The 27123-nt window shown below is 39.1% G+C and overlaps 2 protein-coding genes and 1 non-coding gene across 4 annotated transcripts; all 3 read left to right on the forward strand.

The window, feature by feature from the left end:
* The first annotated feature begins 11540 nt into the window (after positions 1-11540).
* On the forward strand, positions 11541-11648 carry LOC147318658 (U6 spliceosomal RNA). The gene has a single exon (XR_015131635.1). It is a non-coding gene; the product is annotated as a U6 spliceosomal RNA (small nuclear RNA).
* Positions 11649-13478: 1830 nt separating this feature from the next.
* On the forward strand, positions 13479-17682 carry LOC147318659 (nuclear receptor coactivator 7-like). 2 transcript variants are annotated; one of them, XM_086310722.1, is made up of 7 exons: positions 13479-13653; positions 14475-14667; positions 15686-15826; positions 15969-16121; positions 16233-16328; positions 16456-16529; positions 16617-17682. In XM_086310722.1, the coding sequence occupies exons 1-7, from the start codon at positions 13628-13630 to the stop codon at positions 16753-16755; spliced, it is 822 nt and encodes a 273-aa protein (XP_086166848.1). In that variant the 5' UTR covers positions 13479-13627; the 3' UTR covers positions 16756-17682. The 2 variants fall into 2 exon arrangements, with proteins under 2 accessions (XP_086166848.1, XP_086166849.1); XM_086310723.1 differs by lacking the exons at positions 13479-13653; positions 14475-14667 and adding an exon at positions 14684-15391.
* A 4308-nt stretch (positions 17683-21990) lies between these two features.
* LOC147318660 (TLD domain-containing protein 2-like) lies at positions 21991-25209 on the forward strand. Its single transcript, XM_086309892.1, has 6 exons — positions 21991-22147; positions 22401-22553; positions 23064-23216; positions 23328-23423; positions 23551-23624; positions 23712-25209. The coding sequence occupies exons 1-6, from the start codon at positions 22013-22015 to the stop codon at positions 23848-23850; spliced, it is 750 nt and encodes a 249-aa protein (XP_086166018.1). The 5' UTR covers positions 21991-22012; the 3' UTR covers positions 23851-25209.
* Positions 25210-27123: the final 1914 nt, after the last annotated feature.

Raw genomic sequence — 27123 nt, forward strand, 5'->3', positions numbered from 1 at the left:
TAACGCGTTACAACTAACACATTACTGTAATCCGATTACTTTTTTCACATAAAGTAAGGGTTTTCTATCACAAAAAAAGTCATTAGATTACTGTTACTTTCCCGTAAGCACGCTAAACCGTGATTTTGTTTGTCAGAGTGGCTCATCAAGAATGGATAATATGGAGTGCAGGAGAGAGTACAACCAAACAGCGTTTAAAGCTTGAAAGTACTGACATTACTTTGAGTCTGATTCCATAAAAAGTGACAAAAACATTAGCGCCCGCTGTACTCTCTGCATGGGAATAAAACTGTTTTCTACAGCGATAAATTAAGCAATAAAGGAACTAATTACTTTTGAAAACAAGTAATCAATAAAGTAACAGAATTCGTTTTTGGAGAAGTTTGCATCTTCAAAGTTTGACAGGAGCTTACACTATGCACTTTTCTTGACTTTACTGAAGCTCCCAAAAAATTAATTATCATATTACTATAAAACTGTAAAAAAGCATAAACATATTGCAAACATCATTACTGACAATACTGTTACTCCACTTGGCACAGACCAAATGCTTTGACTTGAATACAAAAGGAAACAGATTCACTCCACACTTAAACATCCGTTATTTTGGCTGCAGTTACATTTGATCAGATCTAAAAAATATCACTCTTAAAAAGATTTAAAACACAGTTACTCAGTTTACTCACGGACAGATCACACCACGTGATCTGCCATGGGTGACTACAACTGACTGCCAGAAGGTGGCGCCGTGGTTCACAAAACCTCACAAACGTTTAAACGCTCTCAGACTGAGAGCAAAACACATATATGAGTGTGACTTTACTGTACGACACAATAGTTGATATACTTTGACATTATACTTTTTCCTATGCATATAGTGTCGGGAATGAAATGAAGGAGATGAGTGAAATGACAATTTTCGAGACAATAATAAAATGAAAGTGGCACTGACAAAGATACGTAAGGCAGAAAGCTATGATTTTTGTTAAGCGTGAACACAAGAGACTCTGCCAGAGGAAATGCTAATTACTCATGCATGTAATACACATACTGTATACATCCTCTGGCCACTTTATTCGTTGCACTTAATAACGTGTTGCACCGCCTTTTGCCTTCAGAATAGCCTCAATTCTTCATGGCAGAGGTTCAGCGAGGTTCTGGAAACATTCCTCGGAGATTTTGCTCCATATTGACATGATGGCATCACGTCCTTGCTGCAGATTTCTCAGCTGCTCGTCCGAATGGATGCAAGTTTTTTTTTTTTTGTCATGTGAATCACTTATCTCCCCAGTAGATGCCCTCATTGAGCTTCTAAACAGAATATTTGCAGCTTAGCACATATCTTCATACATCGATGAGCCGTGTATAATGGTACACAGTAAGGTACAGCTTTAGCCTGAATTTGTTAAATTGTCTGAGCTAATTCAGCTTTGCTTTTGCTATTGTTGCTCATTAGATGCTGATGTCCCACTGCAGAGGACTTATTTGTATCTCATGTGTGCTGAATTTGTATAAACTACAAAAGCAAAGCTGTTTCTTTATGGAATATTTAAATTCCCTAAGTGACCTTGTTGTTTTGTGACAGGAAGTGACCTGATTTGTGGCTCCTACGGTTATACTGGCAATCTTTACTTTGAATATAACTTCTGAGAATCATGAATGTTACATGCACACTCAGCTTCCAAAGTTTAGCAAAAAATCTCTAAATCCTAGATGTCATCTTATGCATTTTCCTTACTGCTCCTTGGTCATAATGCTACGAGCCCTGGTTCCAGTAATGCTTAGATTTAAGCGTGATCCTTTTCAGTGTGGTCTTGTTGTTCTCTGCGAGCGCTGAGCATATTAATTCAGAAAACAAAAGCCTGGGAAGCTGTCCATGTGGCTTATTTACTGAAAAGCTGCAGAAAACCGGGGCTACGTCCACATTCCCTAAGCCTCTGTAGCAGGAAGGGCACTCACTCTTTTTGAAAATGTTTTGCACATTTTTGTTGAAAGTCAGCTAACCCTCAATGTGAATGTTAAAGCCATAACTGCATTTTAGCCTTGTTGCATTTATCTATAAAAGTGCTCACTGACAACACAACACTGTTCCCTTCACAGTCCTGCTCATATTTAACAAGTTTTGTCTGCAGGCAAACAAATCAGATAAAATTGTGTAGCACTATTCCCTCCAAAAGATTTATCCGGTTGGGTGTGGGATTAAACCTTATCTCACAAACCATATCACCAATTTTTCATTAGCCCTTTAATTCCTATAGTATCCTAGGAATGAAGGATACAGTTTTTGTGAGTTTTTGAGACATCGACATCATCAGTTTCTCTCCCCTGATAAACCTAAATACATTTTTAAAACAATGTCAGACAAATACAGCAAATGCAATACAAGTTAAAACTCGTATATGGAAATTAAAATGTAATTAATATTTAAACAAATTTGTCAGGTGGTTCAATAAACTCTCCATTTGCAAAAGACTAGAACTTTCTGGCAATTACTTCAAATTTCAGGCTTTAAGGGATTAATAAGCTCAGACCTCTGGCTCTGCCTCACCTTCTCCTCTGTGATGTGGCTGGCCTACACGTGGGACTAAATATTCATGCTAACAAGGAGTAAGAAAGCAAGCTCTGACCTATGACCTGTCCTAAGTATATGTTATTAGACTGGATCTGGAATTGAAAAACACAGATCCAAAGGAGCTACTGTGTTGGTGTGTAAGTGACTCTCAGCCATGACTGAGCGAGAAATCAGTACTTAAGTGTTGGTCGAAATACACGTCCTGTTGTAGCATAGTCACTGACTGAAACTGTGACTGAATCCAACCATAATCAAACAAACCTTGTACCAAGAAATAAATATTTAAAATAGATAATTGCCATTACAGGGCAATTGTGGCTCAAGAGTTGGCAGTTTATCTTGTAATCGGAAGGTTGCCGGTTCGAGCCCCGCCTCGGACAGTCTCGGTCGTTGTGTCCTTGGGCAAGACACTTCACCTACCGCCTACTGGTGATGGCCAGAGGGGCCGATGGCGTGATATGGCAGCCTCGCTTCTGTCAGTCTGCCCCAGGGCAGCTGTGGCTACAACTGTAGCTGCCTCCACCAGTGTGTGAATGAATAGTGGAATTGTAAAGCGCTTTGAGGGTCTTGAAAAGTGCTATATAAATTACTTTGACTTTGACTATTATTGTTACTTTGTGTATTTCATGTAAAAAAACAGCACTTTTGTCAATCATAAAAAAATGGTCTGAACATGTTTTTGTGCTGTGGCTAAGAAAACCATCTAACATGAAATAGTTTTATAATATACAACATCATATTTCACTAAGATCTTCAACACTTCACTGTCCCAGTCCTGCATCCTGCCGTGCCTAAAGTCAGCCACAATTGTCCCACTGCCAAAGCGTACTAACATTAGCAGCCTCAATGACTACCGACCAGTTGTTCTAACACCTGTTATAATGAAGTGCTTCGAGAAACTGGTCCGACGTCACATCATGTCCTGCCTGCCACCCACACTCTACCTGCTCCAGTTTGCATACAGAGCTAACAGATCAACTGAAGATGCCATTGCTACAACGCTCCACGCCACCATCTCTCACCTGGAAGTGCAGGGCCGTTACGCCAGGCTGCTCTTTGTTGACTTTAGTTCTGCTTTCAATACGATACGCCCGGACAGACTAACAGTTAAACTGCTGGAAATCGGACTTCCTTCTACCACCTGCCGCTGGATCAGAGACTTCCTCTCAGACCGTGTACAAAGAGTTAGAGTGGGGCCTCATCTTTCCTCAGCCTTAACACCGTCTCTCCACAAGGCTGTGTACTGAGTCCCCTACTGTACACCCTGTACACACATGACTGTGTTAGACGACAACTCAGTCATCAAGTTTGCAGATGATACCACCGTGGTGGGGCTCATCTCTGGGGGAGATGAGACGGCGTACAGAGCTGAAGTTCAGTGGCTGTCAGATTGGTGTGTAGATAACAACCTGAACCACAATACCACCAAGACAAAAGAACTGGTAGTTGACTTCAAAAGAAGGAAGTCTGAGCTGCAGCCCGTCAGCATCAACGCGGAGTGTGTGGAAAGGGTCTCCAGTTTCAAGTTTCTGGGTGTGCACATAGACACAGACCTCCAATGGAGCTCTAACATCTCTGCGGTTTTAAAGAAGGCCCAACAGCGTCTCCACTTTCTGAGAATCCTCAGAAAAATGGACCTGAAGAAGGAGCTGCTGACCGTCTTCTACCGCTGCTCCATTGAAAGTGTGCTGACATATTGCATTGGTGTGTGGTTCTCCAGCTGCACCACAGCACACAGAAATGCACTCCAGAGGGTCATCAATATGGCCCAAAAGATCATTGGACATCCTCTTCCCTCCCTGAAGATGACAGCACTCGCTGTACAGGTCCTTCATTTATAACAAGGTGTATTTATAACAAGGTGCAATAACAATTAATGTGCAATAATAACAGAGTGCAATTCAAATACACTTACCCTTCTTTTTTATTACTAAGTTAATATACTGTGTTGTGTTGTTTGTGTTGCGTTGTGATGTGTCATATCGTGTCGTGTTGTGTTATATGTAGTGCCGACGTAGGACAGTTTTCCAATTTTATTGTACTATTGTACTATGTATGACTGTGCAATGACAATAAAGAGTTATCTCTATCTCTTATCTCTATATTATAGTACATAGAATCTACAGACATTGAATCAAAGAATCTATTTTATCAAGTAAGTGATGATTCTTTTAAACATATATTTTAAAGCCATCTCTCCATTTGTTAGTTTATGCTAATTTGATTGCAGACACATTTTAGATCCGTCTTGACCTTTTCAAACAACAGTGTTACTGCTCCCAGCACCACTGCTTCTCAGATAGGTGCCAGTACTTTACCAAATCCATTGATAAACCCAAAATGTGGAGCTTAGTTATGAAACAGCATCTCTCCTTGTGTTCACTTTGTAATAATCTTAGTTGGTTTCTGGGTAAGTAGGCCCTGTTCTTAGCAGTGAGCAGAGATTTCAGAATTGCTTCCTAATTGTTTAACTGTTATTAAAAATATACCTCCTCTGTGTATATATCTAAAATAATGAAATGCATAAAACTGTTTCATAAAACTTCTATATAGGAGATTTTAGTCAAACAACAAACTTATTTAAGATAAATGTAAACAATAGCATTGTCTTATGAACAACACATCCTATTTTAAAGAAAAAATTCAGGGAATATTATTTTTAGAGTTATTTAGGATAATAATTTTTCCCAGACAGGAAATTATACAACAGCTTTCAGAGGCTGGGAACTTCCAGTGGCCTGAAAAATAATCCTCGTTCAGCAAGAATTTACTGGGAATAGATGTGCCCCTGAAGCAACTTCACAGCGGATGGTGACCAGTATTTGCCAGTAGTTTCAGTCTCACATATGTTTGAAAGGAATACCAACAAAACAGAGTTTTATTAGATGCTGGATTCAACATGCATATTTCATTCTTTTTTTGAGGTGTGTCTTTTCACTTTTCTGGCAAAACATATTGATTTGCAGGCATGCATCTGGATGGACACATCATACTTTTGGAAAGGCACTGTGCAGTACTGGAACTTAAGCAAGGATGATGCAAAAGTGAACTTTTACAATGCAAGAGGACATTCTCAGCTGGTTTTTTTCTACTCTACATAATGACACACTTTTCCTCTGATAAGCTTTTGTGAGTTTAAACTGAGTGCAATCACTGCAGCTACTGTATGTGAACTGTATGCAGTGATAGTGGAGCAGAATGAACTGCAGGATAGTGAAGCACTGGCTTCTGACCTCGAGTGTGATACGGGGGATGTGTGTCCCCCACACAAAGGAGAATAAATTTCCAAAGTTTGTTCAGCTCTGAGTCAGCGTTACAGTAGGTCACTGACCCACACAAATTCCAGACCACATAATCCTACGAAATACACCTTTAAACTTTGATATTAAATCTATAGTATGTTTTCAATATTTAAACAAATTAAAAACACAATTGCCCTGCTTATTAAACTTTTATATTTAAGAGGATGATTCTGTAGTTCTAGTTTCATATTACTGCTTTACTGGGGAAATGACTAAACAAGTACGCTCTTTACATATTCATGCTGCACTTTATTCCTGCTGCATTAATGTATCTGGCCTTATGTGACATTGAAGATTACCTAACTCACTTAACAATGTAAACTGATGCAGCATTTTTCCACTGGGTCATTTACTTGTAGAAAGACGTGTGTAGCTTTTATGGCTGTCTGTGGAAGACTGTACTGTGACAGCAAAAATTGACAGGGAGCACAGAGGTGGCCTTGGATTCTGCTAAGTAAAGTACAATCTGGTCTAAAGTGCAAAAAATGTTCACTCTGCTAAGTAAGTATTGGTTTTGGCAGGCCACCAGAACCTGTTAGCCAGAATGTAGGAAAAGAGCCAACCTTTGAAATGAACTCTAGCAGACTGTAGCACAGGCAGCACATAGCAATGCAATTCAATTCAATTCAATTCAATTCAATTCAATTCATCATCAACAACAACAGTTGCTTCTGTGATTATTTGCAATTAATTTCTAACGACATACAAAATGAAAAGTGCTGTGAGTGTGCATCCATAATGTTTCTGCACATTCATACAGGCATTATGCACATAATGGAGGAGACGATCACGTGTCACGAAATAAGCCACACGACAATACCAAACAATTTAGAACAAAGGGTGCAACATCACAAGATGACATCAAAGTCCAATAAAGTAATGCAATAAAGTCATGATTGCCAATAAATTTATATATCAATAAAGACGTAGTTTGACAACTATTAGAATAGTCTGGGGTTTTTCCAACCCTGCTGCTCAGACAGAAACCACCCTCACTGATATCTCAGTTGTTTTGTTGTATAAGCATGGTATATATGAGAAAAATAGCATTTCTTTTTTATAACACATGTCATCTAATGTTTGTTTTGATATTTTAAAAAGTAAAATTACTGCAAAACAATTCACTTGAATTTTAGACAGGAAATACGCAAGAAATGACGCATATTTTATCTCCTTTCTTTTTTTTAACCACAAACATTTCCCAGACATTGACGCCCCAACTGCAGAGGAAGTCTCACTTTGGTTCATTGTGCACAGTCGCTGTAGACCGTAGCCTTTTTTAACCTCTGTGCCCCTTAGAGTGGTTTTGCATGTAGGTCAGTGAAAGCTGTACTCATAGAAACATCACTGATTAACCTTAGAGTTGGAACACCTAGACCCATTACACTTTCATCAGCCTTAAATCTGTCCTTTATCGCCTGTTACGTCAGAGTGTCATTAAATGCAGTTAAAATTAAAATGTCTCAGCTACTTAAAAGTGCTGAACAAGCACTTTTCCTTGGAGTAGGTTAAGGGGTTGTATGAGATGAAATATTGATGTCTTACAGTCACATAGGTTTATACGGTAAAGGTATGGACTGTATATGTATATGCTGACGTTGTAGCTTCTGACAGAAACACACAACGAACACACTGACTAACAGTCTATGAACTAGTACAAACCAGTTTTTATAAACTATCAGATTTGCTGCAGGAGAACAAAAGAAACAAAAGCATGATTGCGTTAATCTGGTTATGTGTACTCAAAGTTCCCAGCAAGAAGATTTTGAGGAAAGGAAAATCAAAAACTCAAAAACAAAAAGGAAACCAGCTACGGACTGAACAAGATAAAATGATGTAAACCCTAAAACATGTATAATGTAGTTAAACTGTAGGTAACCTGATCATTCATAGACTTATAGACAAGATTGGATTAAAATCTTTAAAATTATTACAATTGTAATAAAAATGTACAATCTATAGTCTAGTAGGACAACCAAACCGAAATCAGACACTTTCACCAAAACTGTGCGGAAACTGTCACTACGCTTTCCACAATGAACTCACTTACACACACACACACACTGTGGGTTTACCTGCTTGTTCACCCACACACAAACCACTGCTGTATCAGTTTTGTAATAAAATGACAAATCAATTATGTGCCGAAATTTCCCCGCAACCTACACATGAATCAGGATGTCTCTACACTACACATGTCAGAGACAGATCCTGTATAAAACAGCACATGCATATGCTTCATGACCATGAAGCGTATCCTGACCCTTAAACTGATTTCTGAATCAAATCAATCCTCATGTACAGTTCAAACTATGGGCAGGACATTTTTCTTATATACATATGACCTGATTGAATATGATTTCAGCACAGACTCAAAACAAGTTTCTTCAGTTGCACGCATACAGAACTTTACTTTTTCTTTAGCAAGACTGAGTAAATTGTTTTTTACATATGAGGTTTAAGTAATGACAAACTGTCAAAACATATTTTTACATTCTGTATAACTGTTTTAGGAAATATCTCTACAGGATGACATCAAAATGAAATAATCTACTGAACCTGTTCAAATTTAATGCTTAACCGGGAACAACATTCAGTTTTGAGTCTAGCTTGTTTGCAACAATTAAGATGCGTTAGAGGTTACATGTCCAGCAAGGCCCGACAGTGATAACTGAATAAGCCTGAATGCGGCCTTCTTCTTCTTCACTGCCATTGTTGGTGTATTCAGATGGTTCATTGTGTAATAACAAGTGCTCACCAGCAGAAAAGCGTAACATTTACAGCACTGACACACTGTTGTGCATGTGAGTCCTGCATGTGAATACAAAAAACTATTAAGTATTAAAAAGTATTGCTCTATCTTGGGTGTGCTTTTTGCATTTTCTTAGCATTGCCCAATAGCTGCTGCTCTATTACCAAACCACAAACACTTTGTCTACCATTACAAAAAACACAATAATAACTATATTTAGTGATGACGTCATGGGAAAATGAAACTGCCAGCTTGTTGAACGTATCTGGATGAGTATCAGTGTATTTTGTGAGAAAGGTTAAGTACACCACTGGTAGTAAACAACATCACCCCCTTATACGCATAACACAAACTGAAAACCGGTCCATGAAAATCGTCTCTGTGCAAGAGTGTTTAAGGGTTTTCGCTCAAAGTTTTAATGGGATTTTTGAAAAGGATTTCCTTTGATCTTTTTTGATACTATTTATTTGTAAATTTTCATCGTCCTGTTGAAAGGTCCAGTCCATCTTCATCTTTTAGTCAAGTTATCCTGAGCTCTCTGAATAGATTAATTGAATCGTTGAGTCAGTGACTGCACACTGACCATTTCCTCATCATGCTCTACAGTTAATATATGAGACCCATTTTATTGAAAGCTACCTTTGGTCTGGTGAATATATCTCCTTTTCACTCATCTGCACAGATAATTTGACTAAATTGGATTTTAATTTAGGGACGTCATGAGCTTTCCTCTATCACTTCTCATAAACAACAACCGGTGAACTAGTAAAAGTGACTGTTCTGCATGAATACTTTTATTTTAGGTGAACTCATAAAGCGGCCTTTTAATATTTAGCCTATATGCACTTGAAATTCACTTCACATATCTCTATGCATACTGTACATTAATATAATAATGTACAGTATGCATAGTGCAATCTACGTGAAAAATCGTGCTCATTGTTTTTTTACACCCATCATCACTCTAATGCTGCTCGTGCTCGAAAAACCGGTCGGTCACGGTCAGCACGTGCCAGTGTTGTGCCACAAACTCCCGTCTGTCTCCTCCCGTCTTTGTACTAGTGATGTGCGGATCGATCCTGAAATATCGATTCCTCCGATACCAATCATTTATGTTCTAGAATCGATTCTCACATTAAAATATCGATATTTTAGTAATTTAGAGTAAATTTGTAGTTTATCATTAACAGGAACACAGCGGAAAGAAACTATAACATTCGGATTGCCTACATTCAAAGGAACTACTTCCTCTTCCGCCTTTCATAGTCATGTGCGAAATACGGCTGTATAAATGTCTCGCAGCCCCTTGGCGTGCGCACTCACAACAATGGCTGAGCGTATTTGTGCGGATGTATTTTACCTCCACAAACAGCTGAGCCGTGGTTTGCAATAAATGTGGCAAAAAAAGTGAGGTGTTGTGGCCATACTTGCCAACCTTGAGACCTCAGAATTAGGGAGACATTCAAAAGGGCTGTTTGGGCGGATAAAAATATTTTACAGGGTTTATTTATCGGATAAAATACGTTAAATGTCACCGTTATTATTGGCCGGCCCGGAAACAGCGGGGGTGTCCAAATTCAGAGGCTGCTTCCACCTGAGGACCGGCCTTCGCGGTCTAAAGAAAGCCGGGTAGTACGTCACGAGCTCCCTCGGTGGAGTGAAACTCTGCCGTCTGCTCCTTGCTGTCTAAAATATAACCGGACACTGACGTAAACTCTTCTGTTTAATCATTTTCTGTTTGACGTTTATTCAGCTGTGTGAAAACCCCGGAGGAACCCTCCCGAGGGAATAATAAAGTTTAATTTAATTTAATCTAATCTAATAACTTTAATCTCAGCCAAACCGATTTACTCACGAACAAATAAAACACTGAAAAAGCCAAACAAGAACATTTTTAAGTTATCAAAGTGACTTGTATATCATGTTTAACCCGAGTGGTGAAAGACCGCGGGGGTTTGAAGACGATGTGTCGGTCGGCTCAGATATTTGAAGTTTACACAGTTACATTCTCACCTGAAAATATGTTAAAAGTTTTTTTGCGACCCAGAAAGAGAAATAAGAGTAATATTAAAACTAAGTCGCTGCCGTCATTGTTGGAAACTGGAATTGGCTGGGCCGCGCTATGAATTCTGCGATATGGTTTTTCAACTTTGTTGTCCGGGTGGAAAATCTGGAGAAAGGTGGGATTCTCCCGGAAAAATCGGGAGGGTTGGCATGTATGGTTGTGGCAACATCACTAACCTTGTCAAACACCTCAGAGTAAATCATATCACAAAATATGACGAGCGTATGTTGAGGCGAACTGAAGAGGAGGAGAGGGACAGGTGCTGCTAGGGTGAGAGTCTCTCACGGAGTCCTTTAGTCCTCCAGGCAGGCAAGGTGTTCAAATAGCACACAACTTTAGTTTTTTTATTTCTATATGATGAACTCTGCATTATTAAGTGATAAGAAGAAGGTATTCTGATGTCCTGTAATCATTATGACGCTATAATTTGAGATACAATAAATAAAATCCGTTTTGTACAAAGTATCGGTATCGGATCAGTATCGTCGATACCACCCTGAATTTTACTTGGTATCGGATCGGAAAGGAAATCAGTGGTATCGCACATCACTACTTTGTACCTTCAAGACATTTCGCTGTGAAGGACTGTTTACGTCTCAGCGCTGTTGTGAATGCAAACGAGACATTTCCGGCGTTTCTTACTTCAAGTTAAAAGCTTTGAAATGGTGATCCAGCTTGATGCTTTTATTGTGAAGGAACTATCGGAGATGCACATAGGTGTGTTTATCGAACTTCAATAAGTTTTTCTTTTCTTTTGTCCTCAGCGCGGGTGAAAAACTCGGGCTGCACGTAACCGAAGCTGCTCACTGCAAAGGTCGGTGCTGGTAACCAGAACCTGGTAACCTCTAAACACTTGCTTCGGCAAGCGCGTACGCTAAATTGGATACGATACAGAGAAGATTAGCATGGCCCCTGCGCAAGGATGACACGCAAATTCGTAACCAGAACACGGAGGGCCCCCTCCCCCTCCACCGACTCATACAACTTTTTTGTCGCCTAGTCGTCGCCAAAAACCAAAAAAACATCTACAGCTTATACAAATTTAAATTACATACATACATTTAAATCCTACACTCCTCTTGCAGGATTGAGGAAATAGTTCGTACGTGCATGCGTGCATGGATGTTTTATGGTATTTGTGTTCTTGTGTGTGAGGCTGCGTGTGCATGTGTGTGATGTGGACTCAGTAGGATTTTTTTTGTGGTTTTTTGTATGTCTGGCTGGAGTCGTGCAGGGAACAGACAGGGTTGAAGAAGAGGTGGAGCAAGAAATGTTCTAGACAGTATTGCTAAGAGCAACGTGTTCTTTCATCTGAAAATCTTTTTAGGATCTCAGGATGGCCTGTGCACACGGACAGCTGTTTTCAACTGTGATGAACCCTGTCACTCCATTATCCCACTGTGCAAGACTAGTTTCTTGCACGTTAACTGCTGTAAACATGCACGTTTCAGTCAGCACAGGATAACTACATTTAAAGCACGATGTCAGCATCATCGGGAACATTATGAATCTCACATTAAAAATAAATCCAAGTAGGTCCTCTTTGAGTCGATTATAACAAGGAGGTAGGCGTGTTCCTGCAGGTGTGTGCACGCGTGTCAAGCTGACATTGCTGACTGAAGAATGCATCAGTTGTGTGTTTTTGACAATAAGTGCATGCATCTGCTTGTTTGCACGTGCATTTACTGTATATACTCATATCTGTCCGGGTAAATCTATGTTTATTGATCTGTGTTTACTAATCAATCCTGTCACTGTGTCACAGTGGACACTGTCTGAATTTTTATCTTTTTCGTTCTATTGGTTTTGTGTAAGAATATCAAGGCTGATTGCTGACCCCAGAATGTACCCATTGTAATCTTCTGACCTCTTCGGCTGAACATGAACAAACCTATGTCATTATTGCTGAAGAAAATTGTGGAAAAATCTGGTCAAGAAAGTGAAGTTATTTGGAAAGTACAAGCTCAACTCAGCTCTGAACAAATTGGATTACTGAATCAACAGCTCAGCGTGTTCAGATCATTTGGGGCCCTTGAAACATTTGTTTGTTAATCTAAATGGTCAGCACTGAAAACTCATCTTTTCTAAATGGTCAATACTACAGTTGAGGTCCTTTTTGTTAAGACTTTATAACAATCTTATAAGAAATGGGAAGGATAAGATAAAAAATCATAGGTGCAGGCAGATGTCATTGCAATCATCAAGTCATTCAATATAAAAATGTACTGAGGTAGCGTAAACCCAATAACTCTGTTCTAACTGGGTGTTTTCTACAGACCACCTTCCTTTATTGCCTCATCCTTCCTGATTTGATGCCAAGCCGTTGACCATTTCCCCTTTTATATTGTTCAAAGGAAACCTGAGCGAGCCAGCTGCAAGAAAGTCCTTGTCCACTGTCATATTCTTATATATAATTTCTTATATATAATATCTTATATATAATTTCACTGTTTTAGTGATGCATTTAACTTTGCTATGCATGATTCATTTTAGTGTTCTGGATCATTTTGCACTAGTTCTTTAAAATCTTCATCTGCAAAGCTCTCATGAAGTGTAGCTGTAAGATGAATGTACTGGACTGAAAAGTGCAACAGTGGTGTCATTCACCACTCATCCACATCTTAGCTTTGACACAGAATTCAGCTGTGCTCCTGCTAACCTTAATGGTAGAGCTGCAGAGCAGGTCAAGCTAATGTATCACTAGCTTTGGCTTTCAGGCGCTGTTGTGTAATCCCTGCATGAATACGTGCAGCCCGTGTAAGCTGTGTGAAGAGGGAGTGGGAGGGTTAATGTTCACTGAAGCTTGATTCAGCAGTTGTCCTGCTCATATAAAAAGCGGGAATGGCAGAGACTCAAGTTCAAACGCTTCATCAGCGCTGAGAGTCCTGACTGCTTCTTTAAGAGATTTTTATCGGGACATTCATCTCCATTCAGCCATGGGAGTTGCATATAGCGTTGGAGAGTAAGTAGAACAAATCAGTATATCTATGAGCATTGTTATGCTGGGTGCTGGGTGATTATGGTGGTGCTAACTGCATTTGAATCAGACAAAGCTTTAGTTAGTTTCAGCTAATTCAAAGAAGTAAACGTGCCCTAAAACTGCAGAAACGTAAAAGATTTTGATTGCACGTCAGATTTCAAGTGCATGCAAAAAGAAACTGTCATGTGAAAATGTTGAAATGAGTGTTTTTTTATGTTGGATGCGTACATTGTGACATATGTTGAACCAAAGGAAGCAGTCTTAGTCATTGAGTCACTGAGATTTCCTTTCAAGAGTTTGCTGGCTTGCAGCAAAGAGTCTGGCATGGTAAACCAGAGAGGGATGGAAGAGACTAGAGGGGATTTCTGAACTGTCAGTCATGTCTGATTGAAACTGTAGACAAAGCAGACTCCAACATGGACAGATGGAAATAGTGATTTCTCATTCCCACACATGTTCCAGGATTAACTCAAAGATGATAATTGCTCAAAAAGGTTAAAACAAGTATAACTGTTGCAGTTTATTTCCAGGTACATCTTAGATTGCAGAGGCTTTTTTTTTTATAGTTGTTATTATATTGTAACTTCTATGGAAAATGGAGAAAATGTAGCCTGTGTTATTATTCAGTATGAGTAACTCTTTAGTTTTCTGATATTGCCATGTCATTGTGCTTCTTAGCATTTTACTTGATCTCAGGAACCCTTTAAACTCTTTATCTAAGGTATAAGAAGTCAACCATCTACAGCTATATAAGTATACTGGTAACCTAAAAACCCCCTAAATTTTATAATTTTTTTTTACAGGGTTGACCACCTCTACACATTTTTTGCGCAGTGGTCACCAGAGGTCTGCCACAAAGGCGACAAGAACCAGTGGAAACCGCATTACGTCATCAAAGACAAAAATCAGAACCACATTCTGGTTGTGGAGAAGGACATCGCAGCGATCAATAAGATCCTCAGCAAGCCCATCAACACCGCCGCTAAAAAGTGGGAGGTAAGATATACACAAAAACATACATTATTATATCTCGAAGGTTAAGCACACACAGAACACTCCAAGAATCAGCTCTCTGATGCTCAGGTGTTCTTACGGTGCTTAAAAATGTTTTTAAACCACCTTTCATTAAAACAAAAAAACCCAAATACTTTTTAGTTTGAATATTCATGGATAGTTATACTTTAGCTCTAAAAAATATACATAATATTCATATTATGTATTATTCATTTGCACATACTGGTAGGTTAACAATTACAGAAACATAAAACATGATTTTGTTAATTACCAATACTGTTAATTTAGTGCGGCTGTGGCATAAACCTTATAATGAGTGGTGGCCTGACAAATTTGTTGGCAGTTATTGTTAAAAGTTAAAAGTGAGGCTGTGGGAATGCCCTCTGTCTATATATGGACATCCTGTTTCCTTCTACAAACCTAACCCAGATTTTGTTTTCCTGTTTAGTGAGAAAAGAAACTGTTCACTGTCAGAGTTGACCAATGTGCAAACGTCTGCTAAGATTTCCAACCAATAACACTTCAGACATTGAAAGGGAAAGTAACTCAGTGTATATAAAAGAGCTGCTGGATGGCAGTTTGGTTAGCAGACATGTGGTACAGCAGAAAGCAGCGCTTGACAGGGAAATCAGGAGCTATGAAGCACCTACCAGAAAATATTAAGGTGCTTTACATTGCCAGTGACTGTATGGAGCCTTATGTTGAGGTAAGATTACTCTGCTGAATGTATTCATGTTAGGAAGTGCAGTGAAGTTACTGTGGAGGTTCAAATGTTTTTCTGTCACCATACTTTGCTGCTTTGTTGTCATCCAGTAGTTCAGTTATTGTGGTACTTGTGCTCAGTTTTAAATAAATCAAAACTTTTTAATATGCAAGGCCCCTAAACTTTTCTCGAGTAACAAAAATGCGACAGCAGTGAGTATTACTGTGACAGTAAGCAGGGAGCGAATTTGTTTGATGACAATGAATATATCTTTGCAATTTTCTGCTTGCCTCACAGATCATCACTGTGAAAGACTCCAAACGCCGCCAGAGTCTGTGCAGCTCAGACGACTCTGAGGCAGAAGAACTCAGTTACCACGATGTTCTCCCTGTCCTCAGCCACCACAGCCTTCTGCTAGATGACCACCACCTGGAAAAAGTTAGTAAAACTAACCTTCACATTAAACTAGCTGGACATTTGGTGCAGATCACAATCATCAGAGGTTTTTCTCTGAAGGTATTGAGAAAATTATTATTAGTCTGTCAGGACATAATCTGATGAGCAACTCTTTGTCAAACAGCTTGCTGCTCAAATGCCAGCAAGGACCCGGGGTTATCAATGGCAGCTGGTCTACAGCACAGCCATCCATGGGAGCAGCCTGAAGACTCTGTACAGGAACATGGCTGAGGTGGACAGCCCTGTGCTGCTGGTGGTCAAAGACATGCACAAAAAGGTTTGTATCCTGCTCTTTAGTCTCCAAGAATTTTCTGTACCAAGAAAATGAGACGGATTCCTCCATTACCAGCATCTCCTTTAACAAACTGGTGTCTTGGTGTATTTTCAGGTGTTTGGGGCTTTTTCTTCAGATCCATTCAGAGTCAGTAAATACTGCTACGGTACTGGAGAAACCTTCTTGTTCAGCTTCAATCCCGACTTCCAGGTAAGAGTTGAACTTTTATTAATGTTTTACCTCTAGTCTATTTACAGGATGATTTTTCATGAAATTATTTCACTTATTGTAGAAATCTGCACAGAGTTTAAGATGTTTTTATGTCTTTGTTATCTAGGTATACAAGTGGAGTGGGGTGAACTCGTACTTTGTGAGTGGAAACTGGGATTCATTGCAGCTCGGTGGAGGAGGGTAAGTTATACAGTTATTTATTTATTTTCCTATCAGTGAGTTTTCAAAGATCTGATATTAAAGTGCTATTGTTCTCTCTGTCTTTAGGAGTGGCTTTGCCCTGTGGCTGGATGCTGATCTGTACCGTGGTTCAAGCTTTTCCAGTCCAACTTTTCACAATGCACCTCTCTCCACAAATGAGGACTTTATTGTACAAGACCTGGAGGTCTGGACTGTGCAGAATTGACTGTGAACATCTAAAAAGCCGAGCTAAAAACAAAGCAGGACCTGTTGTTCTGTGTGGAGCTCCCAGACTTCAAGACGTGTGGGCCGTTTAGCCACTACTGTACGTATCCTGATGGAGCGTCTGCTGTCGTCTCTGCACATGGTTCAGAGTTCCTCTTGTACAGTATGAAGCCTGCTGACGGGGCTCTCGGGCTTTCTGCCTGCTGGAGCTGTGCCTATTGAAGATGAGTGCCTCCCTGTAATTGTGTAGTTCAGGGTCATGCCACTTCAGCTGCAGCCTCTGTGCTAAGCCCAGTCAGTAACTGGCACCTGAAGCTCAAAGACCTCCTAGACTTTCTCTCTGATTAAAGAGAGCAGCATTGAATGAAAGGTTTGCAGCCGCTGTAATGAGATTCAAGATTTAAGAAAGAATCTATTTTTATTTTATTTTTACATGAATGCATATTTATAAAAAGATGATTTTAAAAGGATTTTTTACAGTTTGCATTTCTGTTGAAGTATCAATGTGTTGTCATATTAAATTAAGTATTTAATAGTAAATCACTGTAACACTGGTAGGACCAAAAACAGCTGATCTGGTTTTAACATTTTCCATGTAAGTGAGGACCAAAATAGGAGCGCTGAAAGTAATATAAGGACAACATTGCACTACAAAAGCTGATTGTCTGCTAGATGTGCTGCTTGAGGAAGAAGGGACCTTAAGTGAAAAATGTTCTGCTTTATGTAAATGAAGCAACCAGACTGTGAAAAACACTTTGAATAAAACGTCAAACACATGGATTTGACGTCAAATAGACAGATGTTTATCATCTGTGCATTTAAATACACTGTTCAGGAAATGGCAAAAAATGGTACATGACCGTCAGGCAGTGCTGGCGCTGCCACTGTTTTCTTGTGAAATCACATTAAAAGTTTGTGTTTCCTGTTATACTCGAGTAGAGGTGTCATTTTTTACTATACGCACTTTCACCACATCACTGAGTTAGTTACTTGTTATAAGGAATACAAAGGGACTAAACCTTGTGTGTCATTTTTAGGTGATTTCCTTATTTTAATCGGAAGCTGAGCTTTCGTGCAAAATTATGAATGAATATAAACAAGGAAATATTTCCGATTGAAGAAGCCTAAATACACGTTTACATTTTAAATCAAACTGGTAGTCTCACAGACATGAAAACTTCAGATACTTAAGAAAGCTTATCAATCCAAAACATTTTGTACAGTTTTGTAGTAAAATATATTTGTGGAAATTTTAGTCTCATTTCCAGCAACATCAAAATAGTTTTAAGCAACAGAGGACGAAAGAGATATTGTTGTTTGACTGTTGAAAAAAAGGTAAAATTCACACTTAGCTCAGAGGGAGGAACTGTTTTTCAGATCTGTGGGCCAAAGTGTGTATTATCATTATTACTGGAACATTAGCTAACATTTTAAAAGTCTCTCTTATCAAGTGTGTTTTATCAGCTGTGGTGTTGATGTCAGACGTCAGAGTGTTCACATACCCACTTATGATTCTCTATATTTAGCCAAGGCATCTCAGTCGATGAGATAATAGTCCCATATCAGTCTTTCCGTATTATTCTGACTTATTTCACATGAGCAATCTTCATTGCCAAATGTTGGTTTTCCATTTATTCTTTTCTTTTCAGCTACCTGATCTTAGCTCAGCCGAGATCAGGGATGTCAAACTCATTTTAAATCAGCTGCCACATAGAGCGCACTTTGATCTTAAGTAGGCCCGACCAGTAAAAATCCCCTTTTTGTCAGTGGAAAAAAGTTTACCTACACAGCCGATCCCTGTGATATCTAAATATAAGAAAAGAAGTGCAATTTCAACAGCATTTCTCAGTTTTACCACATAAATAATGAAACATAATGAAAGAAATCTGTCAGCATGACTCTTTGGGCTTCATTTGTAAACAATACATCTGTGAAATTACAGAAAAGGTTCAGATAGCTCATTGCCCAGACTGCCTTGTAATCATAAAGGAGTAATAGCCTATCTACCTTCCTATAAAGATGTTGATTTAGTAACAAATCTTTTTACTAATCATTGTCTTTCTTTTTTAGACAATCAAAACCAGATTAGCTCCTGTTTTAAAGTCGCCCACCTGGATAATTGACAGGATTCCCTTTTGGAAAGTTGAGTAATTATGGAGGAAAACTCATTTACATGTTCATCTCCTTCATTTTATTTAACACTTCAGTTCGAGATGCGAGGGCTGCCTGTTTCTCAGACTTGGTTTCAAAGAGCAGAGGTAACCCCAAGGTACTATTTGACACCATAAGTGATATTGTTGCTCCTGCTCCACCTGTTGTCCCAATTTCATGGAATGAAGATTAGATTAAAAATGTTTCTTTCTTCGTTGAAAAAGTTAGTAATGTGAGGAACAGTATCTCTCCTTCTCTGTCTCTGTTGTCTGCTCCAACTCAAGCTAGGCCTGTTATTTTAGAAAGATTTTTACCCGTGTCCTTACCTGAGCTTGTCAAATTAGTTACTTCAATGAAAGCATCCTCTTGCTCTCTTTATATTTTTAGCTGGATCTTTGTTTAAAAATGTCTTTCAGTCTATCGGTCCCTGTGAGCTTACAATTATCAATACTTCTTTGGTTTCTGGTCAGGTCCCTGTTTACTGTAAGCATGCTGTCATTCACCCACAGTTTAAGAAAAACAAGCTTGACACTTCTTTGCTTAGCAGTTATAGACCAATTTCAAAACTACCATTCATCACTAAGACTTTAGAAAAGGTTGTGGCTAACCAGCTCATAGCTGTTCTGGATGACTACAGCATTCTGGAAAAATTCCAGTCTGGCTTTCGTACAGCTCACTTTACTGAAACTGTACTTCTTAGAGTCTCCAGTTACACCTTGATGAAATGTGATGCAGGAGAATGCTCTGTTCTTTTGATGTTGGACCTGACCTTTGCCTTTGATACTGTCAACCATCACATTTTGCTAGATAGGCTGAGACACTGTGTGGGTATATCTGGGTCTGCTTTGATCGGTTCGCATCTTATTTGTGTGAACGATCCTTTTCTTTGGCTACCTCTAAGTTTATGTCTTCTTCTGCTTCTTTTGCATATTCTGTGCCACAAGGTTCTGTATTGGGGCCTTTGCTGTTTTTGTTGTATTTACTCCCTCGTCCGCACCTTCTGAGCAGTTTTAAGGACATTTCTTATCACTGCTATGCAGATGAAATTCAGTTGTTTATCTCCTTTAAGCCCCAAGGTGTTTCCAAGTTACAGATTTTGCATAGGTGCATAGACTTTATCAGAGGTTGGATGGCTGACAACTTTCTTTAACTTAATGAGGAGAAAACCAAAGTCCTTGTATGTGCTTCTCATAATTGTTTGCCCAAGGTTATGGAAAATTTAGGTCCTCTTGCTACATTTGGCAAATCTTCTATTAGGAATCTTGGTGTAACTTTTGATTCAACTCTGACTTTGGACGCTTATGTTAAATCTCTGGTTTGATCCTGTTTTTATCACTTCCCCAGCAGGTCCCTGAGGTCATGTGATCAGGGCTTGTTGGTTGTCCAGCACACAAGGCTGAAATCGAAAGGTGACAGAGCTATGGCATCGTGGCCCCCAGACCCTGGAACTCTTTTCCTTTGAGCTTGAGATCTGTAGACTGAGTGGTCCTCTTTACAAATCAGCTAAAAACTCGTCATTTTAAACTTGCTTTTGGTTCGTTTTTGTTTCTATGTTTTAGCTTCTGTGAAACACTTTGTGATTTTTATCTTGAAATGTGCTATACAAAGCCATCTTACAGCTGATATAATCAAAAATAAAAAGTTAACTCATGTAATTACAAACTCAAACTCATTTCTTAGTTTAGCGACAATTTTTTTGACATTTAAAAAAAAAAAAGCATATCATATTTGTCCTTGTCAATCGACTGGCCTGCTCCCCTGCTTCTTCTGTGTGTATGTGTGTGTGTGTCCAACATGCCAGTTTATGGGCAAACATCAGGCCAGAAGGATTTCCCGTCCCGTGAGTACGCCAAATTGATCATCACATTTTTTCTTCATTGGAACCTGGAAAGGAGTGTGTCACGGGAGCGGAGCTGTTGGGAATTATCAAGTGTTGGCGTTTCACCACCAGACGAGCACTGTGCAGGAGTTTGGAGCACCACAGAGGAAGCTACGTCGTTGGAAACGGTTAACTTTATTGTTCTCTATTTCACTGTAAATAAACTCACTGTTGCTAACTGGAAAGTCCTGCATTTGCATCCTGTTCTTGCACTGAACCTGACAATAATATTACATTAATCATGGAATAAAAGTACAAGATTTCTGACATAAAATCACATAGTAAAATCCAATTAATAAAAGTACTTTCCTGAAATTTTAAGCCTCATTAATTGCATTACAACAGTATAGGACAAAATTATTAGGTAATTTCACTGATTTTACACACGCAAATACATTTTTTAAATATGAAAATCTGTAAAAAAAAAATAGCTTGTGGGGATAGGTTAATTGGATAATCCAAATTGCCACTAGGTGTGAATGCGAGTGTGAATGGTTGTCTGTCCCTATGTGTTAGCCCTGCGACAGACTGGCGACCTGTCCAGGGTGTACCCCGCCTTTCGCCCTATGACAGCTGGGATAGGCTCCAGCACCCCCCGCGACCCTGAAAAGGATAAGCGGAAGCGAATGGATGGATGGATGGATGTAAAAAAAAAAATACAATTTAAAGTTAAAAATCTTTACGTTATTATCCTATTAAAAGCACATGAATTTACCGTATTTTTCCATAATGGCAAATTTAAATTCTTTTTTTTTTCTTGCACCCGAGTTGCTGAAATCCTACCACTTTTTACATTTTTTTTTTCTTTTTTGCTGATGTACATGATGACTCTTGGATTTAAAAATCCACTCTGGTGGTATACAGATGCAATACTATAAACAATTTTGTTACTGAATAATTTTTTCGGGAAATAATTAACAAAGGTCTTCCAAAGTTGATATTCTCAAGCTCTCTTACACTCAGGCATTTTTACACAGCAAGCCCTCCTTAGTGACTTACAGTAAGTGCAATCACAGAGCTTGGTGGTTATCCCTGAGGGTGTAGGGTCTATATATGGACATCCTCTTTCCCTCTACATCCCAGAACCAGACCTCACTTTCCTGTTTAGTGAGAAAAGAAACTATTCACTGTCAGAGCTGACCAATCAGCAGACATCTACTCAAATGTCTGACCAATAAGCCTGCAGACAGAAAGAGAAAGTAACCCAGTGTATATAAGAACTGCCTTCATGGCAGTTTGGTTAGCAGACATGTGGTACAGCAGAGAGCAGCGCTTGACAGGGAAATCAGGAGCTATGAAGCGGCTGGCAGAAAATATTAAGGTGCTTTACATCGCCAGTGACTGTATGGAGCCTTATGTTGAGGTAAGATTACTCTGCTGAATGTATTCGTGTTAGGAGGTTCTGTGGAGGTTCAAATGTGTTCTGTCACCATGCATTGCAGTTTTGTTGCCATTCAATAGTTCTGGTTTTGTGGTTTAAATGATTTGCAACCTTTGTACTTAAGGCCATTAAACGTATATATGTAATGCAGTAAAAACTTCCCAAATAACAAATAAAAGGAGAGCAGTGGATAGCAGTGTAACATGATGACACTTTTTCTGCTTGCCTCCTTCAGATCATCACAGTGAAAGAGTCCAAACGCTGCCAGAGTCTGTGCAGCTCAGACGCCTCCGAGGTAGAAGAGCCCGAGTACCTGCTGGAAGTTGATGATGATCTTCCTGTCCTCACTGACCAGAGTCATCTGCTAGATGACTATCACCTAGAAAAAGTAAATAACACTCATTTATATATATGTGTGTGGATCACAGCTATCAAAAACAATCATCTAAACCAGGGGTGTCAAACTCAAATACACAGTGGGCCAAAATTCAAAACTGGAACAAAGTCGCGGGCTAACGTTAATATTTATTGAAATATATTTATTCCTCCAGATATAAGAATGAATCTTTTCTTATGGACTCAAACACATTTTGCTGAAAAACTGAATATGGAACAAGCAAAGCTTAATACTAAACAATATATATATTAGCTGTATAATACCAATTGTACAATTGTTTAGATGATTTTCTGCGTCACCATCTCCAAATTTACAACTAAAATTTCACAACAGTCATTATTTATGACATAAGCGGCAGCATTGCCTGGAAGTTGTGCTCAGACCGTAAAGTTTTTTATGCAAATTGTAGACAGTCAAGCAGAAGAACAGTGTTGATTTTAGATGGAGTGACGCATTAGTCTTGTCAGGACATGATCTGATGAGCAACTCTTTGTCAAACAGCTTGCTGTTCACATGCCAGCAAGGACCCGGGGTTATCAATGGCAGCTGGTCTACAGCACAGCCGTCCATGGGAGCAGCCTGAAGACTCTGTACAGGAACATGGCTGAGGTGGACAGCCCTGTGCTGCTGGTGGTCAAAGACATGCACAAAAAGGTTTGTATCCTGCTCTTTAGTCTCCAGCACTTTTCTGTACCAAGAAAATGAGACGGATTCCTCCATTACCAGCATCTCCTTTAACAAACTGGTGTCTTGGTGTATTTTCAGGTGTTTGGGGCTTTTTCTTCAGATCCATTCAGAGTCAGTAAATACTGCTACGGTACTGGAGAAACCTTCTTGTTCAGCTTCAATCCCGACTTCCAGGTAAGAGTTGAACTTTTATTAATGTTTTACCTCTAGTCTATTTACAGGATGATTTTTCATGAAATTATTTCACTTATTGTAGAAATCTGCACAGAGTTTAAGATGTTTTTATGTCTTTGTTATCTAGGTATACAAGTGGAGTGGGGTGAACTCGTACTTTGTGAGTGGAAACTGGGATTCATTGCAGCTCGGTGGAGGAGGGTAAGTTATACAGTTATTTATTTATTTTCCTATCAGTGAGTTTTCAAAGATCTGATATTAAAGTTCTATTGTTCTCTCTGTCTTTAGGAGTGGCTTTGCCCTGTGGCTGGATGCTGATCTGTACCGTGGTTCAAGCTTTTCCAGTCCAACTTTTCACAATGCACCTCTCTCCACAAATGAGGACTTTATTGTACAAGACCTGGAGGTCTGGACTGTGCAGAATTGACTGTGAACATCTAAAAAGCCGAGCTAAAAACAAAGCAGGACCTGTTGTTCTGTGTGGAGCTCCCAGACTTCAAGGCGTGTAGGTCGTTTAGCCACTACTGTACGTATCCTGATGGAGCGTCTGCTGTCGTCTCTGCACATGGTTCAGAGTTCCTCTTGTACAGTTTGAAGCCTGCTGACGGGGAAGCCACTGTAATGGGATTCAAGAAAGAGTCTATTTTTTTTTTTATTTTTACATCAATGCGAGGCGTGTGTGCCGTTTAGTCACTCAGATGTGCAGATGGAGCATTTGCAGATTTTAAAAAACAGCATTGAATGATAAGTCTACAGCTACTGTAATGATATTCAGGGTTCAAGAAAACATTTATTTTTATTTTATTTTTGTATCAATGCATATTTATAAAATAATGTGTTTTTTTACAGTTTGCATCTTTGGTTAAGTGAGTGTGTGTTAACAATAACTGGTTAATTATATTAACCAGTTATTGTTAAAATCGGTATAACACTGTTAGGACAAACAATTTTAACTGGTTTTAATGTTTTCCAGTCAAATCTGTGGCTGCTAGTAAGGACCAAACTAGTAAAGTTGAACAACATTACACTACAACAGCTGCTGGATAAGCTGGATGTGCTGCTTGAGGAAGAAGTCAACTGAAGTGTAAAATGAAAAATTCTTTTTTTTTGTAAATTAAGCACCAGCTTGTCTATTTGGAGAGAAAAGTACTTATGAAAACATCAAATACACGCACATGCCCAGTTGTTTATTTTTTGTCTTTTTAAATACACTGTTCAGGAAATGGTTAAAGTTTTTCTATGACTGTCAGGCAGTGCTGGCACTACCACTGTTTTTTGTGAAATCCCATTAAAGGTTTATGTTTCCTGTTGAAACTGAGTAGATGTCATTTTTTACTGCATGTTACATCAGCAAGGTATTTAATAAGAAGCACGTGTTACGAGAAACAAACTGAGAATGCTAAATATCAGATCTGGGTAATGTTTCTGTGTAATATTATATATATATTATGTGTAATATGAAAGAATAGAGAATTACTGACAAATACTCGCAATGTTAAAATATATATTTATCAAAACCTGCAGTCTCACCAGACATTAAACTGTTCAGTTATTCAAGAAAAGTCATCCATCCAATAGTTTTTGTCCATTGTGAAGCTTCACAGGTTTGAGATGATACTGCTCAATGACCTAAAAAATCCTGAGACAAGAAAAAGAAAAAACAACATTATTCTGTATATTTGTGGGAGATATCGTGTTATTTCCAGCAACATCAAAATAGTCTCAAGCAACCAAGGATAAAGGAAAGTTGTGGGTTGATTGTGGAAAGGAAAAAGGTGACACAGAGTGATACAGAGGGGGGCGGCTGTTTTTCACATCTGTGGGATAAAAACAAAAGAAAGGTTACATTACTGTTACTTTAACATAAACTCAAAAAAACAAAAACAAAAAAAAGTCCAATTATTCAAGTAATTCAGCCCATTTTCTGGCTATCATTTGCGGGGTTGTATTGTTGTTGTTGGTGTATCATATTCAGTGTTGGGACTAACGCGTTACAGTAACTACGTTATTATTGTGGTAACGAACACGGTAACTAGTTATTATGCCAAAACCGGGAACGCGTTACTCGTTACTGGGATTTAGATAGGCTCGTTATTCGTTACTTCGTGTGGTGGCTATCGCGGAGCTTCCACAGATTCAATAACATTAGCAAGTGGTGGAGGCCAGCAGGTGGATGAAGGAAAAGGGAGGCAAGAGGAGAGACCCGAAGCGGCCGCTGGTCCGAGAGTGTCAGGTGAACTGAACTTCAGGTAAGAAGTTATGACCTGCAGTCTCTCTGGGTCAGATATGAACCAAGTTTAGGTGGAGTTTATTTTCATTATGCTGACTTTTTCGTACTGCGTGCTAGCTAGAATGACGGAGTTTCTATACAGCTGGGTGGGTGCTATGTTACTGATGTTGAACTTTATTTTGTTCATAAGGTTAATTATTAGAGTTGCCAACCGTCCCGAAAAAAACGGAATCGTCTCGTATTCAGAGAAAATATTACGCGTTTCGTATTGAGGTGAAAAGGAACAGTTTGTCCCGGACTTCAGCTACAATGACAAAGACACACAGCTGGAGTTATTCTGTGTTTACGCTGCACAGCTGCCTCTTCTTCTCTCATCCTCTCCCCCTCCCTCTCCTGTTTCTACTTCAATCACAAAACTGATCAGTGATCAGCTGATTGGCTTTTCTCTCTTGTTTATTTATCGCCCACTTTGCGCCAGAAAGAGGAAACCAGAGGATGTCGCAGTAAACAACAGCAGCATGTTTAAGCTTGATCAGCTGTTGTTAGAATTTATTTAATATTAATTTCTAGTATCAGCTGATGTTTGCTGGAGCCACAGCTGTAAACCTGCTGGTCATGATATGGTTTGGTTATGTGATGAGAGGGAAACATGAAGATGAAACCAGGAGATGTCCTTACTGAATCATCAGAGCTGTGATGGAGAAACAGGTTTACCTTTTAGGTGACATGAATGAGTTGAAGGGAAGTTATGAACTGTTTCTGAGAGACAAATAACACCAGGATCCTTTTCTAAGCAGCTGACAGCTGGTAACTGTGCAGGGGCGGGTCTAGCAAAGTGTTGCCAGGGGGGCATGTAGGGCATTAACAGGGAAAGGGGGGCACAAGGAAATACTTTCTTATTCTCATTTAAAATGTCTCACTTTTAAAAAAAAATAATTATCTGAGTCTTACAACAAACAATTGATAGATTGATACATATATACCATCAGAACAGTGTACATCACTGTCACAACAGTGTTTATTTTCATTCAAAGGTTTTATGATTTTTCCTATAATGGTGGGCTGGTCTCTAGTCAAAATGCCCGGGACGATTTTTTTGTCCCAGTCCAGCTCTGTATGCAGCTCATCTGCAGTCTGGTATTACCTACATCTTCCTATTCAGAAGGCAGAATTTCCGAGTTCTGAGCTCAATCGAAAGCACCACGACTGCAGTTTTTGTGTTGGATGTAAAAAGCAGGCTAGGATAGAATCAGGCGTGGGATTTCTCTCGTGGAAATGGGCACATTATTTTTTCCTTTCTATTGGTAGGTGGCACAGTGCACTTGTGGCAAGTAAGCAAGCTAGAAGACTGGCAATCTTGCTGGGTATCCAGTTACGGAAGCAACACATTAACAAGAGAATTCTGAGTAAAACCAAAGTTACTTTCCCTAGTAACTAGTTACTCTGAAAGTAACAAGTAACTTGAAGTAA

The sequence above is a fragment of the Aulonocara sp. 'chitande type north' Nkhata Bay genome, linkage group LG11, assembly GCF_057382095.1.
Source record: "Aulonocara sp. 'chitande type north' Nkhata Bay isolate Kocher_YH1m ecotype deep benthic linkage group LG11, A_spYH_male_GT1.1, whole genome shotgun sequence".
In the NCBI taxonomy this organism is placed as follows: domain Eukaryota; kingdom Metazoa; phylum Chordata; class Actinopteri; order Cichliformes; family Cichlidae; genus Aulonocara; species Aulonocara sp. 'chitande type north' Nkhata Bay.

Excerpts from the sequence above, each read along its gene's own strand:
- LOC147318659 (XM_086310722.1), top strand. The coding sequence starts at position 13,628 with ATGGGAGTTGCATATAGCGTTGGAGA. Across the intron at positions 16,122-16,232 it reads TCAAAGACATGCACAAAAAG|GTGTTTGGGGCTTTTTCTTC; the intron begins GTTTGTATCCTG and ends GTGTATTTTCAG. Across the intron at positions 16,329-16,455 it reads GCTTCAATCCCGACTTCCAG|GTATACAAGTGGAGTGGGGT; the intron begins GTAAGAGTTGAA and ends TTTGTTATCTAG.
- LOC147318660 (XM_086309892.1), top strand. The coding sequence starts at position 22,013 with ATGGCAGTTTGGTTAGCAGACATGTGGTACAGCAGAGAGCAGCGCTTG. Across the intron at positions 22,148-22,400 it reads GTATGGAGCCTTATGTTGAG|ATCATCACAGTGAAAGAGTC; the intron begins GTAAGATTACTC and ends TGCCTCCTTCAG. Across the intron at positions 22,554-23,063 it reads ATGACTATCACCTAGAAAAA|CTTGCTGTTCACATGCCAGC; the intron begins GTAAATAACACT and ends TTTGTCAAACAG.